Source organism: Mus musculus, chromosome 5 (genome assembly GCF_000001635.26).
Source record: "Mus musculus strain C57BL/6J chromosome 5, GRCm38.p6 C57BL/6J".
Lineage (NCBI taxonomy): Eukaryota > Metazoa > Chordata > Mammalia > Rodentia > Muridae > Mus > Mus musculus.
Genome location: NC_000071.6, coordinates 122,482,217 through 122,503,206, shown reverse-complemented (window position 1 = coordinate 122,503,206; position 20,990 = coordinate 122,482,217). Strand labels below are relative to the sequence as shown.

The 20,990-nt window shown below is 42.3% G+C and overlaps 1 protein-coding gene across 3 annotated transcripts in view; it reads left to right on the top strand.

Moving 5' to 3' along the window:
- Positions 1–981: 981 nt before the first annotated feature.
- The window catches only part of Atp2a2 (ATPase, Ca++ transporting, cardiac muscle, slow twitch 2), a 48,713-nt gene continuing 28,704 nt past the window's right edge, over positions 982–20,990 (top strand). For all 3 annotated transcript variants that reach the window (NR_027838.1, NM_009722.3, NM_001110140.3), the window contains exons 1-5: positions 982–1,639; positions 2,259–2,276; positions 2,394–2,476; positions 11,422–11,526; positions 13,831–13,969. Coding sequence is in view for 2 of the 3 variants with exons in the window: in NM_009722.3 (NP_033852.1) it covers positions 1,522–1,639; positions 2,259–2,276; positions 2,394–2,476; positions 11,422–11,526; positions 13,831–13,969 (463 nt within the window). In the remaining variant the exon portion in view is untranslated. The remainder of the gene's footprint in view (positions 1,640–2,258; positions 2,277–2,393; positions 2,477–11,421; positions 11,527–13,830; positions 13,970–20,990) is intronic.

The window sequence follows — 20,990 nt, the reverse complement described above, 5'->3', positions numbered from 1 at the left end:
CTAGGCTCTGTACAGACCTCACAGAAACAACAGATGATCTGTGGTTTAAGAATAGATTTGGGATTGAAGGCTCCTTCTCTCGCATTGGGGGAAGTGGAAGTCTTATATAGCAGCCATCATTTGGAAGCCAAAGCCAAGCCACCTAGCATAGCTGCTACAGCATAACCTGTGACTTCTATGCAGACGTGTGTCAAAGGCTGTGTGAGCTACTAAAAACGAAATAAAACTTCCTCCTTCCTCCCCCAAGAGTGGGATTCCCTGTCGGGGCACAGAACCCGCAGGGGAAGGAAGGGCTGGTGTTGGCGTGCGATGGAGATGAGGCTTTCGGCTGGGGGTGTGGGATGCGGTGTTCCCGAGGCGACAGATGAGCGCTTTTGGCTGTGTGGGAAGGGAACTGCGGAATTCCTCCCCTTGGTTGCTGAGGGGGGCTCTGAAGGAGACATTAGGATGCAGAGCACGGCTCGCGCTGCCCAGGACGCGGAGGCAAGCCAAGGACACCAGTGCGAGCGCGCCTCGGCCCCCCTGCGTTCCCGAGCCTCCCTGCCAATGCGCGGTCCCAGCCAGTCCCCAACCTCAGCGGCAGGGCAACCAGCACAGAGCGCCCACCCGTGAACTCCGCGCTCTATCCCCGCGCGCGGTCGATACGGGAAAAGCCGTGGCCCCGGAAAAGTCAGGCTCACCCTCCGCCCGCGCCGGTGGCCGCAGCGCATCGAGCACAGCGTGGACGCAGAGGTGGCCCTGGCCCCGTGCGCGCGCACAGGCGCCGCGCGCGGCCTCGATCCGGGTTCCTGGGGGGCGGCGCGCGGGAGGAGGCGGGGCCTGCTGGCGGCGTGGGCGCGCGGTGCGCGCGCGCGGGAGGGCGCCGGAGGAGGGGGCGGGGCCGCGCCGCCCGCGCCGCGCTGGGGGCTCTCTCGGCCAATGAGCGGCGTCCACATGCCGCGGCGGCGGCGAGAGGGGAGGCAGCGGCGGATAAATGCTATTAGAGCAGCCTCCGCGGAGCCGTCCCCGACGCCGCCACCTCCCGTCTCCTCCGCCGCAGTTCCCTCCGCCGCCGCTGTCGGGGGTGCAGAGCTGAGGGGCTCGGGCCGGCGCGCCGCGCAGCTCCTCTCCCGTCGCCTGCCTCGCGGTTCCCGGCGCCGAGGGCTCGGCCCGGCGCCGCTCCTCATCTGCGCCCCGTCTCCTCGGCGCAGCGCCCGGGGCCTGCGCTGCCCGCGGCCGGCTGGCAGCTGCTGAAGCGACCCACACTCGCGGCGGGGCGGGAGGCTCGCAGTCCCTCGGGCGGGCTCGGCGAGGCCGGGCCGCGTGCGGCGGTTTCTGGGGGAGGGGGCTCGGGTGATTCAGCGCCCCGGTCAGGCGGAAGCGGCCGCCGCCGCCGCGGAGGAGGAGGAGGAGAAGAAAAAGGAGGGGACAGCTGTCCGCGCCCGGGCGCCCGCGGTGGCACGAGCCCGCGGCCGGAGTGCGAGGCGGTAGGCGAGGAGGCCGCGGGGACGCGAGGCGAGGCCGGCCGGGGCCCCCGCAGCCATGGAGAACGCTCACACAAAGACCGTGGAGGAGGTGCTGGGCCACTTCGGGGTCAACGAGAGCACGGGGCTGAGCTTGGAGCAGGTCAAGAAGCTCAAGGAGAGATGGGGCTCCAACGGTAGGTGCGGGGCGCCGGGGCTGCAGCGGCGCGGCGCGGGCCCGAGCGCCAAGGAAGATGGCTGACCCGGCTCCACCTCGTGGGGCTTGGCTCGGCGCGGCGCCCGACGGCTGCGAGAGGCCGGGCGGTCCACGCGCGGGTCTGGGCCATCGCCGACCTCTAGGGGTCTCGAGCCGGTGACCTTCCCGGCCGGCGCTCAGCGAGTCGGATTGGGGGGGGGGGAGAGGGAGTGGGAAGGAGGGAGGAGGTTCCTGCGGCTGGGCTGAGTCCCCCGCGGATTTATGAGGCGTCGATGTTGTTGAGAAACCCTCGGACCGTTTCTTGTGCTCCCCAAAGTTGCACATCTGGCAGAAGTGATGACCCAGCTGAAATGACTGCATGGTCCTGGAGGCCGGAGAGGGCTTACGGGCAGTTCCGAGGCCACTGATTACCAGGGCTGAATAATTTTCTCGGGGTATCAAAGTGGAGACAGATTGTTGTACGTTCATACACCTATATCCGCCATTCAGACAACGATGGTGGTGAATTTAGCAGTTTTTAATAAAAGCGCTAATACAATATCTTCATTTTTCTTTCTGCTTTCCTCCTGACACGTTGCTGTCGAATTTCGGCCTTCTAGAATTGCCGGCTGAAGAAGGTAAATAATATTAACATGTTATTTTGGAGAGATGATGTGTGCAGGCTGATTGATGTGGACAATTGAAACAAATGGTTTGTTTTTTTTTTTTTTTTTTTTCCTTTCCTTTTCTAACAGGAAAAACCTTGCTGGAACTTGTGATTGAGCAGTTTGAAGACTTACTAGTTAGAATTTTACTGCTGGCAGCATGTATATCTTTCGTAAGTATTTAAAAAATTATTTTGTCTCCCCATAAAAGTTGAAAGAATTTCGTTGGGACACCAGAAAATAAATAATTACCATTGAGTTTCCGTGTTTAAAAACAAACAAACAAAATAACTCAAGAATTAGAGGGGGGAAAATGATAGAAGCTGTTTTGCTTAGGTTACAGTGCAGTGAGAGGTGACCCCTGACTGCGCAGGGTCTCTGGAATTCTTGTGTCTCACCAGTTTTTAGTATCAGAAAGTTCCTCACTCTAAGTCCTTTTCTGTTGGGGTTCTTCCATTTGTTATCATGTTGTAAGATCACACTACGATGATGTTGGGCACTCTGTAAATAGATCGTACAAAAGGAATATTCCAGTTGCTTTGCCTTCCTGGTGGTGGCAAGGTGACAGTTGTTCCTGACAGTGACAAGAATGATGACGGCAGTGATGGCACCACTGTTGACCAAATTTGGTCACTGACCTCTAGGGTGGCATCTAACCTGGACCCCTGTCTTGAGTGATTCCTAGAGTAAGAGAGCAAAGTTCAGTATTCTTGGTTCTAAATATTAAAGAGGGAATAAAGGTGAAGGTGGGGTTTTTGTTTGTTTTTTTTTCTTTCTTTCTTTCTTGTTCTGTATGTGCTTGAGCCAGTGTGGTTGCTAAGAAACTAGAGAAATGCAGAGAGAGACCTGCCTAAGAAAAGCTAATGGGGACGGCAAGGGTAGTTCTAGGTTATTAACATTTTACTCCAGGATTTTTTTTTCCTGGGCAGTGGACCTTATAGTTTCTTTTAAATGGTGATAATGGTATGCAGATGTTCTTAATCTTCATAACACACGCCAATTTTTATTCTTAGAACATTGTATTCTTATACTGTGATAGGAAGTGAAAAATCATACAGTACTTGTCTTAGGTTTCACAAAACTGATAACTGTATGGTTTCAATTATGTATTCACACGTTTAAGTCTGACCCAGGGGTTCTGTGGTCATGGCCTCTATGAAAACATTAGCTTAGAGGATTGTTTAGAGAACTTACTGAATTCAGGTAAAGGAAAGATTAATTTTTTAGCTATTTTTAAAATAATAGTTAATTGGCAGCAAAGGGGACTTTTAGGAGCAGTTGTATACATGAATTTTCTCCTGAAACTTTGGTTTGTCATCTACGTGTTGTGTACCCCTTACTCGCTAGCTCATTTCGTAAGAATTTCACCTGTGGTTTTCACTGAATAAAATTTATTAGATTCCCATAGGAGACCATTCAGCATACTGCTGAGTTATTTACTCTGTACTTCTTATATATAATATCTTTTTGTGATTAATTTTTAAAAATTTTGTCCAATAGGTGGTTGTTTCATTTGTAAACAAGATAAATGGAGTTGATTATAGTTTGAGCGTGTTGCCATGTGCTAAAATAAGTTATATATGTGGGGGTTGTTTAAGGTTTGTATTTATGCAGGCTACATCATTCTGGAAGTCTCTGCTTTCGCATTAAATGGTGCCATTCACTAAGGCCATCAAGGACTTAGAATTAGAAATTAACTAGATGATATATACAAGCTGTAGGCAAAATGCATTCTTACTGGTCCCTTTCATATTATTTGAAGCAGTTTTAGAAATGTGCCAAGTGAACATGTGAAGTGAACAAGTGAAATATGTGCCAAGTTATTTTCTATTGGATTTCAGAAGGTTTCAAATTGTTTGTGGACAGTTTGACTTTTTATCAAGCAGAATTAATGATTATAGATAAATTTTACTTTGGAGTAATTAGGAATTTATTCTAATTTTCAAATTTGAAGTGCTTAACAGTTTTTGTGATAGAGAAGACATTGCCTGTTGGTAGTTGAAATATAAGTTCATTTTCAATAACTACTTGGAATTCTTGTTCAGGAAATGAACTGCTACATTTTTATGATATGAGTTGTTAAATGGAAAAGAATAAGTGTTTAGGAAGTGCTTTTTCTAGAATTCATTTCATTTGCTTTGGTTTATTTGATCAAGATTGTGGGTAGATTAAGAGACTCTTGAGAGGTTGCTCTGAAGCCTATACCACCCCTGACTTCTAGCGTCCATGCTTAAATCTGTATTAAAACCTTTAAAGATAAACTCCAAGGTTGCTTAACTTCAAAAGAAGTAGTTCAGGAAGGCGAGGCACCCGTGCAGCCTGGGCTGGAATAAGACTGCTCTTAAAAGCTACAAAGATGGAAAAGAGAAAAATTGTGCTCTAAAAGATGGGTTTTCCTGATGGTCTTCATGGAGGGTTGGTAGTGCTATATGGTACTTGTCTGTTCTTTCCTTATTTTCTTTTTATTTCTGTTACTGCCTATATAATATGTATGTGCAATGTATGGGTGTACTTGTTCAGGTATGTGGTGTACTTGTGTGTGAATGTGTGTGCAGAGGCCAGAAGTTGACATCAGGTGCCTTGCTTAATAATTCTCATCTAAAATACTGAGGCAGGGTTGCTGGATTAAACCCAGAGCTCGCTGATTCAGCTAGTTTAGGTAGCCAGCTTGCCTCTGCCTCCTGAATGCTGCAATTACAGCCAGACTGCCATGGCTTGCTGGCCTTTATGCAAGTACCTGAGGTTTAAACTCGGGGGCTTAAACATATAGTAAATACTGCCTGCCTAGCCATCTTTCAGTCCCTTTTGTTTTGTTTTGATTTTGTGTTTGTTTTTTGAGACAGGGTTTCTCTGTGTAGTCTTGGTTGTCCTTGAACTCACTCTGTAGACCAGACTGACTTCCTCTGCTTCCCAAGTGCTGGGATTAAAGACATGCACCACCAGCATCTTACTGTATCTTAGACTAGTCTCAAGCTCACTATGTACAGCCCAGTCTTACTTGTTTCTCTTGCCTTACTTAGCCTTTTAGACGCCAGGATTGCAGGCTTGTGCCACGAACTTCAGCTTATTTATTTTTATAGCTTCCAAATAAGAACACTGACTTATTTGTTGTGGTAGTCAGTGTATTCTTACTGGCATAACAGGAATATCACGGTTGTATACGCAGGTTCTTTGTAGAAGTGAACAGGCAGTTCTCATAAATCATCAGATTCTCCTCAGGTTAGAAAGATATTAATGATTTATTTCAAATATCAGATTAGTAAACTGTTAACTACAGTTAATGTTTTGCTCTGGCCAAAAAAAAAAAAAAAAAAAAACCTGCATTAATGTTTTACACTGGTGGCCCATGGGGACAGTTTAATTTTTAGTATCCACCAAAATTGTTTCTTTTAAAAAGGTCAATTCAAATATGGTAGTGCATGCTATAATTGTAATTAGTGTTTGATAGCTAAGTAGGTGAGTTAGGAGTTCAAGGCCATCCTTGAGTATACAATGAGTTTGAGGTTAGCCTGCAGTACATAAGACTATCTCTGCAAAATGCATCTCCCTCTGCACGTGGGTTAGTTTGACACCATTCACTGTTTTTGTTTTGTTTCACTGGGTTTCCTTCTCTTAGATTAGTAACTTTAAGTATTCTGCCTAACTGGAATGCCTGCTCCCTCCTCCTCCTCCTCTCCCCCAGTTGAACACCTGACACACACACTGGGGATATCAGGGAACAGGGTCTGTTGCCTGGAATGGTACTTTTGAGAGAGTAAAGCGAATGGGCTGTGATAGAGGAATTGGCTGTAGGGAATAGGAGCGTGCAGGCTTTTAATGGCTGGTTGTGTAACCTCACAAGATGACCTTTGAGGAAAGATCTGAAGGAGTGGTGAGAATCAGTAGGGCCATGTTGGCATTAGCTCATCGGTCTAGAAAGTAGTGGGGTACTGATGATGAGAGTCTGTACAGGTTTCTTTACACTACTCAGGTTGATTTTAAAATACTTTTTTGTTGTGTTTTTGAGACAGGGACTGTCTTTGTAGTTTTGGCTATCCTGGAGACCAGGACTATATAGACTATGTTGGCCTTGAACGTAAGAGATCCTCTTGCCACTACTGGGTCGTATGTATCTTCAGTACCTTAAATATAGGAATGAATTTGCTTCTAGGATTTTGAGACATTGATAAAATATGCTATCTAGTTTTACTTTGCTGGTTTCAATGATCTTCAGGAAGCAATTGATAGTGCATTTATGGTGGTTGAAATTTTTTAATTTTTTAAAAATACAATTTAAAAGGTGGTTTGAAGATGAAGCATTAATGTTTTTCCTCACTTTCCCTACTATGGGGATAACCACAATCCTGTCATACTGTGATGTGTCTCTCTCCCATGTCTAGCAGAACACGGCCCTTTTTGTGTTAGAACAAAATTTGCTTTATTCAGTATTCCTGTTAGAAGTCAGTAGTGCCAGGTTAAGTGTGGTGACAGACACTTGTAATACCAGTCTTGAAAAAGCTAATGTAGGAAGATTCAAGTTGGAGGTCAGCCTGTCCAGCAACAACAGGCTAGAGAGGGCTGGAGAGACGGCTTAGTGGCTGCACTTGCTGTACTTGTAGAAGATGTGGATTTAGTTCCCAGAACCTTTATCAGGCGGCTCAAGCCATCTGTAACACCAATTCTGGGGTGGTTTGACACCTTTTTGGATTCTGTAGACACTGGCACACGTGATGTGCATATACATATTCTCCGGCACACACACAAACTTAAAAAAATTATGGGCATTATTAGTGCCATAGTGCCATTTCTTGCGTGTTTGGATAGAACCCAAGACCTTTACACATTTTAGGAAAGTGTTCTACCACTAAGTTATACACTAATGCAGAGATTGCCCTATAAATGAATGTCAGTAGAAAGATCTCCATCCTACACTGCTCAGCTTAAAATGGGATGGCTTAGAGTGGAGCTGGCAAGTTTGAACCTTTGAATTCAGGGGAAAGGCACTGTTACTGTAACAATACAGAGTTGAGAGAGAAGAGGGAACCCTGTCTTTTCCTAGAACTACACTTTGTTCCTTTCCTTCAGTTATTGGTGGAGCGTTGGTTGCCTTCTTTACTCACAGACTCTGGCTTGGGGCTTTTTACTTAGCTCTGTGAGCACTTGTTTCATTGTCTCCCACTTGTCGGTATTACACACTGAGGTATTACACACTGAGCATCGTCGGTTCACCAGAGCATCTTCTGAGCCCCTAGGGATGCAGCTATAAACGAAGGCAGTATAAAGAGAATCCCTGATGTTCAATGTAGTCTCAAAGAATTTTTTTCTAGATATATTTCCCCTTTTGTGTAAATCTATTTTGTTTAACTTAGGAAAACCCATAGTTATAACTAAACTGACCAAACCCTAAGAGAGCATCTGTGTAGTTCTCCTTACACCTTCTCCCATCAGTCATCTGTCAGGACTGTTTTCCCATCTTTATAACCTGATAGGATTTTTTTTATCAATAGAGCAAACCATGAGACACCAAAAAACACAATCTGAGCATATATTTGCTTTTGTCAGTAAAATGTGATTGATCTTCAATTTGAGATGTAGGATTTGAGTTTCTGGGCTATTTATTATTTTACAATAGACTATCTTTAAGAACCTTTTACGTTATTTGCATCTCTGTGCATGTTTGTGTGACTATATGTCACATGTGTGTGGACCTCTGGGAGCAGGAAGAGGACTCCTGGTCCCTTGAAGCTGGAATTACAAGCTGAGCTGGAGCCCTGGAAGAACAGCAAGGGGCTCTTAGTCACTGAGCTGTCTCTTCAACCTCAGTTTTGTTTTTGTTTTAATAAAGTATTCAAGAAACTGCTGTGGAAACCCCTGTCACCTCTTGTACTGGAGACTGACTCAGGGCCTGGCATATGTTAAGCAAGGTCTCTGTCTCTAGGTACTGCACTATCTTAGCAGCTCTGAATGGATGCTCCTTAAACTTTAAATAGGTTTGAATGCCATTCTTAGAGCAGATTTGGCCACTAGTTTCTCACCCAGCAATAATTAGTATATCTGTAGAGCCTTTGAGTGTGGGTAGCCTGTGTTTTCTATTCAACAGGACACATGGAAGGCAAGGTTACTGTACTGGTTAAATTAGGATTCTTGCATTTGATAACTATTAGGCATGAGAACAATGTACATCTCTTGACTGCTAAAGGTTTGTGTTCCTCTAGTAATTCTGACACTGCTCACCCTATTCCTTCACTCCAGCTGGTAAGGGACGGTGGCCTAAGTTGTCCTCAGGATTGGCTGCCAAGAAGGAAATTCATACCCACTTTAACAAGGTGTGAAGCTTATCTTAGAGTCACTAATGCCTCACTGACCTTTTGGAAAAGGCCCTGTCACTCATGAAGTTGAGCAATTTTTCTTCTTTAAGAGCTAATTAAATTTCTTACTCTGATTTGTTCTCCTTGGCAAATGTTTGGAAGGGCTGTATCAGCAGCTGTGATCCTGCACCTATCAAAATTTATAACTTCCTAAAGAAGTTTTCATTTTGGCGGAGATCCTGGCCTTAATACTAGGAATGCCCTGTTGAAAGCTTGCAGTCGTGTTTATTACATTCATTCTGGTTTCCTCTTGCCCTACTTGTCAATGGTAATTGACATGTGTCAGAGCCTGTATACTTTTTCTTTGATAGGATTCTTTGCTAGTTCAATGTTATTCCTCCTTAGAGTTTTAATTACCTTTTGGTAACTTGTTATTTGTGGGTTTTTTGTTTTGTTTTTTAAAAAACCTTAGAGAATAAATGCTATGTGGGCTCATTATTTTACCTTTATTTTACTTATAACATGGGATGTGTGTGTGTGTGTTTACACACACATTTTACTTATAACACGGTGTGTGTGTGTGTGTGTGTGTGTGTGTGTGTGTGTGTGTGTGTTTACACACACGTTTGTTTGGAGACAGGGTCTCTTTATTATGTCCTGGAACTCACCTTATAGACCAGGCTGGCTTCGAACTCGGATCCACTGGCCATTGCCTCCTAAGATCCAGGAGTAAATGGCTTTTGGGGGTGGTGGGGAGGGGTGGTATATACAAAGGTCAAATAACTCAATGGGATTGGTTCTTTCCTCCCACTTTTATGTGGGTTCCAGGGATTGAATCAAAGCTTGCCAAGCTTGTAGAGTAAGTGCCTTTACCTGATCAGTCATCTTGCTAGCTCCTAGGTAATCTTTTAAAGAAAAGGTCTTGGTTGGTGAGATGGCTCAGCGGTTAAGAGCACTGACTGCTCTTCCAAAGGTCCTGAGTTCAAATCCATCCCAGCAATCACATGGTGGCTCACAACCATTTGTAATGAGATCTGACACCCTCTTCAGATAGTAGTGTCTGAAGACAGCTACAGTGTACTTACATATAATAAATAAATCTTTTTTAAAAAGAAAAGGTCTTTATTATGAAAATGTTTTCATTTTAAGCCATATAGCCTCTCGTCTCACGTGCCCCCCCCCCCATGTAAAGCAAGGTCCACCTCCCAGATTTAGTCATTCAGGTTGGCAGGTTTTTGATAAAATTGCCACTGACATTTATCAGGACTTGGCCCTGGAAAGTGGGAGGGAGCTTATGTGCATATGTGACATGGGCATTGCTGTATGGAGGTCAGAGGACAACTTTGAGAAGTCGGTTATCAGATCCTTGCATTGTGAGTGTGAAACTTGAACCCAGATCATCAGACTTGGATAGCAAGTGCCTTTACCCACTCATCCATGGCACTTGCCCTCCTAGTTAGCTTTGAATTCAGATCAGCAAGTCCAACCTATGCTCATGGCACCTTTGGGGGCGTTTAATGATCCTTTTTCAGGGGTCATTAAGATCACCAGAAAACACAGGTATTTACATTACAATTCATAACAAAGCAAAATTACAGTCATGAAGTAGCAATGACAATAATCTTATGGTTGGTGGTCACCACATGAGGAACTATATTAAAGGGTCACGGCACTAGGAAGATTGGAGTTTTGTTTAAAAAAAAAAAGTGGTGTGTGTGTAGCATTCATATACCTTTTTGGAATAGTTTGCCTGTTACCGTGTGATTGAATTTCTAGACTGATAGTCTAGGCAGCAGACACTTTTACATAATATGCCGCTTCCCCAGCCCAGTTTATTTTATTTATTTGGAGGGTAATTTATATAATTTCTGAAGTGCTGTATTGCAATACTAGGTGCTGTGGTAAATTGCTTTAAAAAATACATTTCTCGTCTCAGAACAAGCTTGTGATTCTGATGTGACCCTCACTAACCCTGAGAAGGTAGAAATTAGGTTCTACTTTGAATTTGAATAAATGGTCAATTTTTTTTCTCCAAATGTTTGCTTGTTTGGGTGTTTTTTGTTTTGTTTTGTTTTGTTTTTTGAGATGGGGTTTTTCAGTTTGCAGACCAGGCTGGCCTCTGCCTCCCAAGTGCTGGGATTAAAGGTGTGCACCATCACGCCTGGCTACTTTTTTGTTTGTCTTTTAAACTGTAAATTCATGCCATGTATGTCTGTGAATTGATGTAAATTTTTAAGAATTTTTTTATTAATTGGGTGTTTGCCTACATGTTTATTTGTATACCACATGTGTTCAGAGCTTTGGAGGCCAGAAGGGGTCTTTAAGACCATACCTACTCCCCCTCTCTACCCTCTACTACCTGAGTTACAGACAACTGCTGGGGATGAAACCTGGTCCTCTGGATGAGCAGCCAGGGTTCTTAACCTGAGTCATCTCTCCAGGCCCTGGTGTGAACATTAACTAAATCAGTGTGGGTATAGGTGTTTACCTGGTCACCTTTTACTATAATAAAATCGGGAATTTTAAGTTTCATTTATTTGAAATGTTACCTATGAAGTGAATGAGATTCTTTCTTTCCACCAAAACAAACAAACGTAAAGGGAAAAAAAAAAACCTAACTCTTAATAAGAGTTGTTGAGTAATCTTAACTAAGGTAAGAAAAGGATATAAACCAATTGCTTCTGTTATTATATTTTGTCTTATATTTAGGATGTAAGGACAAGGGATTTTTTTTCTATAATAACTTACATAATGTTTTATCCTTTTATTATGAAAGTAGCTAAGTGTAAAAGCACATAAGCAAGTCCAACATGTGCAATTTTTCCTTTTAGGTTTTGGCTTGGTTCGAGGAAGGGGAAGAAACGATTACAGCCTTTGTAGAGCCGTTTGTAATTCTGCTTATCTTGGTAGCCAATGCAATCGTGGGTGTGTGGCAGGTAAGCAGAACACTCCTGCAGCCGACACAGTCTTCTTTTCTTTTTTAAAGATTTATTTCATGTAAGTACACTGTTGCTGTCTTTAGACACTCCAGAAGAGGGCGTCAGATCTCATTACGGATCGTTGTGAGCCACCATGTGGTTGCTGGGAATTGAACTCAGGACCTCAGGAAGAGCAGTGCTCTTAACCACTGGGCCATCTCTCCAGCCCATTGTTTGTTTGTTTTTGTTTTTGTTTTTAAGACAAGGTCTATTTACACGACCGTGGCTGTCCTGAAACTACATAGACAAAGGTGGTGCTGCAGGCCTTTAATCCCACCCAGTACTTGAGAAGCAGAGGCTGGTGATCTCTGAGCTTGAGGCCAGCCTGGTCTACAGAACAACGTCTAGAACAGCCAGGGCTACACTGTCTCAAGGGGGTTGGGGGGGATAAGGGAAGTAGGAAGCTGAATGAGAAAGAAAACAGAATGAATGTGGGTGAGAAGCTGGGTATGATAGATCGTCCCTTGCATAGCACTGACGAGTTTGAGGCAGGATCTTTTTAGACTATACTGGGCAACAAAAAAAGAAAGTTGATAATGGAAAGCTTCAGAAAACCAAAGAATGTGAGAAATATAATCAACCTTTATATTTCATGATGATTTTGAAGAAAAACTTCATGAAAATGTCTTTTAATTTCCTCAGATTGTGGAGTACGGAGGAAGCTATAAGAATTCTTAACCCAAATTGTTTTTAATTTTCTCCATTACACAGACTTTGCCTGCACACAGGCTGAAAGCTTATTTACTAGAGAACAGAAATTGCATCCTTCAAAATTGATCTATAGGATCTACCTCAAAAATGTCAATATGTTTTGCCTTTTGTTTAGAGTTTGACAAGACACCTAGACTAATATTTCAAATTCATTTTCAAGTTGGTTTCCCGCCCCCTTCAGGTTTTTGGTGTCCTTACTTCTTACTTTTTTTTTTTGGTTTTTTTTTTTTGGTTTTTCGAGACAGGGTTCCTCTGTGTAGCCCTGGCTGTCCTGGAACTCACTCTGTAGACCAGGCTGGCCTCGAACTCAGAAATCCACCTGCCTCTGCCTCCCAAGTGCTGGGACTAAAGGCGTGCGCCACCACTGCCCGGCTGGTGTCCTTACTTTTAAAACTGAAGTAGAATGCTTGACATTCTTTGGTCAATTTTTAAAAAATATTTATGTATTTTTGGTAATAGCATTTTAGCCCAGGTTAACTGCAAACTCAAGACTATTCTTCGTGAGCCTTCCAGGTCTTTGGGATTACAGGGGATCGCTGGGCCACACAGATTACTATCCAGCATACCTTACAAACAGGCCTGGCCTGGGTGACCTGTCTGTAACTCCAGCTCTTAGGAGGTGCAGGCAGAAAGAGCAGTTTGTTGGCCTTTGCTATATAATACTCCCCACCCCTTGTCTTCCCATGTTCTAAATTTTGAAGCAGGATGGTGACCAGGCATACTTTTTTTTTTTTTTTTTTTGGTTCTTCAATACAGGGTTTCTCTGTGTAGTCTTGGCTGTCCTGAAACTCACTCTGTAGACCACACTGCCTCAAATTCTAATGTGTTGTGTTTTGTTTTTGAGGCAGTAGCTCATAATGTAGCTCAGGGTGGCCTCCAACTCGCCATTCTCCTGCCTTAAATTTCACACTTCAGGGATTACAGGTATGCATTGCCCCATCATATTTATTTTATTTTTGAGACAGGGTTTTACTAGGTAATTCTGGCAGGCCTGGACTCACAGAGGACCGATTGCCTCTGCCTCCTATACTGGGTTAAATTTAAGGTATATATCACCTTGTTTAGCCTAGCTTTTTACTGTATAAATAAGTTTGTAAATGTTTGTATTAAAATACCAATTGTTGGGCTGAGAGATATCTCAGTGGTTAAGAGCACTTGCTGCTCTTCTAGAGGTCCTGAGTTCAATTCCCAGCACCCATGTGGGTGACTTACAACCATCTGTAATGGAATCTGGTGACCTCTCCTGGTATCTGTAAAGACAGAGCATTCATATATAAAATAAACAAATAAGTAAATAAATAATTTTTTTTTCTTCGAGACAGGGTTTCTCTGTGTAGCCCTGGCTGTCCTGGAACTCACTCTGTAAACCAGGCTGGTCTCAAACTCAGAAATCCACCTGCCTTTGCCTCCCAAGTGCTGGGATTAAAGGTGTGCACCACCACGCCAGGCTTAACATGCTTTTTAATATTAAGATTATAAGTTTTAATTTCTAATCTAGAAATATTTAAACCAGACAGCCTAGTTTACCATACTTGGCTTTTCTTTATACAGGAAAGAAATGCTGAAAATGCAATAGAAGCTCTTAAGGAATATGAGCCTGAAATGGGCAAAGTGTATCGACAGGACAGAAAGAGTGTGCAACGAATTAAAGCTAAAGACATAGTTCCTGGTGATATAGTGGAAATTGCTGGTGAGTTGAATTCAGTTTTATTTATTCCTAGATTATGTATTTAACGTTCTTTTCTCAAGGTTCAGATTATATTTAACTCTTTGTGTTTAGATATTTTTTTGTTTTTCAATTTTATGCCTATGAGTTATTTGCCTGCTCAGGACTGTCTGTGCACTGTGCATATGCCTGGTGCCTGCAGAATCCAAAAGAGGGCATTGGATTCCTTGGAACTGGAGTAAACTGACATGTGAGCTCTGGGATTTGAACTTTGGTCTACCTGAAGATCAGTCAGTGCTCTTATCCACTGAGCCATTTCTCTAGCCCTGGTTTTGTTTTGTTTTGTTTGTTTGTTTTTTTTAATGTATATTTTAAAATACACTTTTCATATATTTAAAAATAAAATTTTGTGACAAGTGGGTCTCTATTTTGTCCCTTCTACCTTTCCACTCTGTATTCCTCCTTCCCTTCCTCCCCCTTCCGCCTTTTAATTTTATTGCTTGTTGGTTTTTCCTGTGCTTGGTCTGCGTGTTTGTGTCTGTGTGAAGAATTGGAGCCACTGAAACTTTAGTTACAGATGTGAGCTGCCATGTAGGTGCTGGGAATTGAGCCCTGGTTTTAAAAGAGCAACAAATGCCCTTAACGACTGAGCCATCTCTCTAGCCACCTTCATTTTCTTTTTATATATGTATATATATTGTTGGGGTTTTTTTGTTTTTGTTTTGCTGCTGCTGTTTGTTTCATTTGTTTTTAGAGATAGGGTGTCTCGGTAGACAGGCTGGCCTTGAACTCAGAGATTCACCTGCGTCTGCCTCCTGGGTGTTGAGATTAAAGTCATTTTTTTTTAGATTTATTTATTTATTTATCCATTCATTTATTATATGTAAGTACACTGTAGTTGTCTTCAGACACATGAAGAAGGCATCAGATCTCCTTATGGATGGTTGTGAGTCGCCATGTGGTTGCTGGGATTTGAACTCGAGACCTTTGGAAGAGCAGTCATTGCTCTTAACCGCTGAGCCATCTCACCAGCCCCAATTAAAGTCATTTTTAAATATTTAAAAAATAGGCAAGTTAAATACTCAAAAAACTAAGTTAACTATTAAAAAAGTAAAAAAGATGAACTTTATAATTTGAATATAGTTAGTCGTCATTCCCTACATTCACAACTAAGTTCGTTTGACCTATTTCTGAATCCTTCATGGCCAGTTAGCCACTTCTGCACATCGGTCGTGGGAAGCTTGGGCAGAGCTTTGGCCTAGTGCCCATGTGCTCGCTTGGATTTTGATCGTTCTAAGAGGTGCAGAACAGAGAGAACTAGATTTTACATAGATATATTTTTAAGCCTCTTGTACTCCTTTCTTTCTAGACATGTCCTAGTATTCTGTAATGCTGACCAAAACATGAAATCTCATCTTTATCATAAGATTTGCTCTGCAGAACAGATAGTAAATGAGTTCAGGAATAGGCACTTAAGTGAGAGGATATTTTACAATCATACAAAATTTTGGTTAAAAGCCACCAGCTGCTCTAAATATGTCCTATTCAACTTTTCTAGTTGAGGAAAATTACTTGCTGTAGTTTCTAAAGTATATACATGATAAACATGTATATGGTATGTACATAAGTCACATTTCAATTTGTTGGTGGCTCAGGTCAGTCTTTTTAGCATCTTAGCTGACATGGTTGACATGCCATACAACCTTCTCTTCCACATACAAAGTCCTGACCTGTTCACAGAGTTCTGTAGCCATCGCTAATTCCAGACATTGATCCATTCGCAGAAAGTTATCTTTTCTAGCAACTGTTCCTTGTCTTTCACTGTGCCCTAACAACAGCTTGCTTGACTTTCCGGGGTTTACTTATTCTAAGATGTTAGACACAATAATAGTGCTTTGAGAGCCAGATACACGTATGTGTAAAAGTAAAAATAAGTTTAAAAAAAGAATTAAATTTTAATTATGAGCTAATAACTTAAGAGTTTGTATGGATATTACAAGTGGCTTATGTAAACCTTTGAACTATCGAGAACACATGGAGTCATAAAACTGACTAGGCAAAAAGTAAGAGAACAACTACTATCATGTATTATTTCTACATTCTTTTTTTTTTTTTTTTTTTTGGTATTTTGAGACAGGGTTTCTCTGTGTAGCCCTGGCTATCCAGGAACTCACTCTGTAGACCAGGCTGTCCTCCAACTCAGAAATGCGCCTGTCTCTGCCTCCGGAGTGCTGGGATTAAAGGCGTGCACCACCACGCCCGGCTCTCTACATTACTTTTAATACCAGGAAATTAGTTCTGATGAATGGAAACAAAAAGTAGTAAAGCTATACTTAATCTTACATTAAGGGAACATCAGTGGTATTAAATTTTCTGAATTAATCTGTTAATTTTACAAATGTGAATTAAGCTATAATAGCAAAATAGTCTCTGAATTTAGGATTTGGCAGTGGCTTTGATGTATGTCCTAGGGGCTTATTTATTCAAGGATTTATTTATTGAGCCGGGTGTGGTGGCATAGGCCTTTAATCCCAGCACTCGGGAGGCAGAGGCAGGCGGATTTCTTAGTTCGAGGCCAGCCCGGTCTACAGAGTGAGTTCCAGGACAGCCAGAGCTACACGGAGAAACCCTGTCTCGGGGGAAAAAAAAGATTTATTTATTTATTTTATGTATATGAATGAGTACACTGTAGCTGTACAGATGGTTGTGAGCCATCTTGTGGTTTCTGGGAATTGAACTCAGTACCTCTGCTTGCTCTGACCCAAAGATTTATTTATTATTATATGTAAGTACACTGCTGTCTTCAGACGCACCAGAAGAGGGCGTCAGATCTCATTACAGATGGTTGTGAGCCACCATGTGGGTGCTGGGATTTAAACTCAGTACTCTTACCTGCTGAGCCATCTTGCTAACCCCAAGGGCACTGTTCTCAACACTGTTTTGGTAACAGGGCTGACGATAGCACAGAGCTTAAATTGCTCCTGTCCTGAAGAATCCTCTGGAATGAGCTCTATTATACAAGTGATAAAAATGACACAGTCAACAAAAAATTGCCTTAAGCCTTCTGTAAAAAATATTTTATATTTCCTAAAATGAAAACTAATTGCTCAGTAACAGGGACAGCATTTTCCAATAATTCAGTAATAATGAGGAATCATTCATAAACCTGACTATTTAAAGAATAGTAATAAGATTTAGTAATATAAAGTTATCTTCACATGAGGTGGCACACCTTTTGTTCCAGCCCTTGGGAGGCAGAGGCATGAGGGATCTCTTGAGGACTTCCTGGTCTACATACTGCATTCTAGGACAGACAGAGCTACATAGTGAGACTCTGTCTCTCTCTCTCACACACACAGACACACGCACGCACGCACGCACACATGCACACATACCTATATGTGACTTTGCTAGGCAGTTGAATACAAAGCAAGGTTATGTAATAGATAACCCAACTCATTTAAGAAAACCAGCATTGTCTTCCTCTGCTTCACATGGGACAGAGAAAATTCAGCTCTACAGAATTGGGCAGTTAAGACGAATTTCTTTGAGATAGTTTCCTATAGCACTGGCTAGTCATGAGTTCATGAATTACCCAAGTCAAGCCATGAGCGCAGGGTCCTGAAATACAGGTATATACTGCTATTCCTGTCTCTGATAGATTCTAAGGAACTTGGTGAATCTAACATACATATAAATTGGATAGTTGTGATCATGAGGCTTGATTGTTACGTTTTTTTGTTTGGTTGGTTTTGTTTTTTAAATTTCTTTTAGGAAGCTGTCATAGTTGAGCCAGCCTAGCTTTGTATATTTAACAAACATCTAATCTTATGAGCTCACCAGCCATGAGAGCAGAGAGTAAGTAAGGCATTACATGGGATTAAGCTTTGGTCTTTATGTTGGTGTCCGTCCTTACTGTATAGACCAGGCCAGGTTTGAACTCAAGATCTTCTGCCTGCCCCAGCCTCCTATATACTAGAATTACATGTATGTGTGACTGTGCCAAATTGGCAGGCTTTTGGACTTTTGGGGGGTTGGTATAAATCCATTTGGTATTTTGAGCTTTGTTTCACAGCAACACCTTTTTTTTCCCTTTTTTAAAGCAATCACTTTTTGTTTGATTGGTTGGTTTTGTTTTTGTTTGTTTGTTTGTTTGTTTGGTTTTTTTTTTTTCGAGACAGGGTTTCTTTGCATAGCCCTGGCTGTCCTGGAACTCACTCTGTAGACCAGGCTGGCCTCAAACTCAGAAATCCACCTGCCTCTGCCTCCCGAGTGCTGGGATTAAAGACGTGCACCGTCACTGCCCGGCTAAAGCAATCACTTAAAATAACATCTCATCTCTGTAATCTAAGCACTTAGCTGACCACTAGTTTAAAGGGAGGGGAGGTAAATTTTTGTTTGTTTGTTTATTGGTTTTTCCAGACAAGGGGTCTCTGCATAGACTTGGCTGTCTGGAAACTATGTTGATGAGGCTGGCCTGTGAACTCACAGGTGCCTCTGCCCCCAAGTGCTAGGATTAAAGGCGTACACCACCATGTCCCACCTGTTGTTTATTTTGCATTATGGGTGTTTTGTCTGCATGTAGGAACCTGCAGAAGCCAGAAGACTACATTAGATCCCTTGAGACTGGAATAACAGATGGTTGTGAGCCTCTATGTGGGTACTAGGGATTGAACCTGGGTCCTATGGAAGAGAAGATAGTATTCTTTCACTTCCGAGACAGTTATGCATCTTTACAGCCCTGTTTTTAAGTACAAAACCAAACACTTTTGGTTGGTTTTGTTTAGAGCAAAACCTAACTTTATGGGCAGGTTGATTATTAAAGTCTCAAATGGAGCTGGGTAGTTTCTACATTTCTAAAAGTTCCTAAAAGTCTGTCCCAGGATCCTGTGGGGAGCTAGAGAGATGGCAGTTAAGAATGACTACAACTTTTGTAGAATATCAGAGTTCAGTTCACAACTGGCCTCTGTGGATAGATACCTGCATGTACATAGTGCATATAAGTTCAGACAGGCATATATGTGAACATACACAAAGAAACACAAATAAAAGATACAAGAAAAATTAGTTTTCGAAGATAAGATTCACTATTTTGGCCTGGTTGGCCTGGAACTCAGATTATCTATCTCTTCAAAAGTGTAAACGTGTGTTCTAGCATGCAGACCACATTAAAATTTTAAGTGTGGTTTAAGCAGTAATTATCCTGTTTAAGCAGTTTACAGTTAAGCAATTTAATGAGATACTAGTTTTTTCTTTACAGAAGTTGAGATTTAGTTATGTTTTTTATATATGTATCTATACATATATATGTATACACACACACACTTTCACATACATCTCCACACCCCAAGAGGGCCTTCTGATCCACCATGTGGGTGCTGGGATTTGAACTCAGGATCTCTGAACAAGGAAACCAGTGTGCTGAACAAGAGAGATGGTGCAGTGCATAAAGCAATTGCTATACAAGCATGAGGATAGGAGTTAAGTGACCACTACCCACATAAAACATGGGAATGTATGGCCTCTCCTTTGTCAGCAGGTAAGAAAAAGTAATCCCTATGCCAGGTTGGCTAGCTACACTAGTTAAGGTGAGCTCTGGGTTCAGCATGGGATTCATGCTCAGTAAATAAAGTGGGGAATGGGTGACATCTGATGTGAACCTCAGGCTTCCACACACATATATGTCCTGTCCCCTAAATTTTTTTAAAAGTCAAACTTATACTAAAGGGGGGGGAAAAGCCAGAGAAACAACCAAGGAAAGCATTGAGCATGTCTGTAAAGTTGTTTCATAGTGAGGGATGGGGTATCTAGATTCAGGTAACACTAGAAATAATATTGATTGTTCCTAAAAATCAAGTCCTAAATTCCTCATGTTAACTTGTATGTTAAGAAAAGCAAGGACTGGAGATGAGCCCAGCAGTTACAGTAGTTACTACCCTTGAAAAGACCCAGGATAAAACCTCGCTCCCAGCTGGGGCACCTCACAGCTGCCTGTAACTTCAGCTCCACAAAGCTGTCAGCGCATGATGGCTCAGATATAACTCCAGTTCCAGGTGATCTGACACCTCTTGGCCTTTGCAGACAGACAACAGACACACATGAGGTACACGTGAATACAGGCAAAAGACCACCGTATACATAAATGTGAATCTCTTTTGAAAGTACAAAGTACTTTTGAAAAATGAGTGTAGATATATTAAGCAGAGTGCTTTGAGGTCAAGACCCTTTAACACTGTGAGGACAGGTCATAAGACACTGAGAGGTGAAGGACTATGGGAGGTTCCCCACCTCCACACACCCTCAGACCATGACAGACCAGTTGATCTTGAAGCTTGACCTGATTACACGGGGCTGGCATTTCCTGATTTCCTGTAATCACTCCTCCCGCTTCATGACTAATAGTCAGTGTCAGTCTTTCCATTCTTGCCATGGAGGTTAAGACTTTTGGGGAAAAAAACAGCTTTAAAAAGAAAAAAAAAAAAAACAAAACCAACAACAACCACAGGAAAGGGGTCACTTTTGCTAAGATATTGTGACTTGGAAAAATACAGTGTTTAAGCTTTTCTTGTGTTAGAACATGTAGAGGATTTGGGGAGGTGGCTGGGATGTGAGGATAGAATGGTGTAATTCCTGCTTCCATGTATTAATTTGACCTCCAGAAGTGAAAGATGTTCATAGCTCAACGTTCAGTTTCAGGGCTTTCTGAACTCCACCTGTTGAGGTACATGTCCAGCCCACCCCAACCCCAAGTGCTTGGGATTAAAGGCATGCACCACTGCACCCAGCTAAAATAAAATACTTTTTATTCACCCACATACATGTATACGTAAACTGTTTTCCTTGCATATATTATTATTTATGTTTACCTTAAGTAAAAAAGATGTTTAAGTATTCTTACTTAAATCTCCTTGTAAGGTAAAGAAAACTTCCATTCATTTATAAATTATCGCAAAAATAACTTTTAAAAACTGACTCTTAACTGTATTCTTGGTAGACTAACCTTTAAATTGTATTTTTCTTCAGAGTGAAAATCAGTATTGTTATG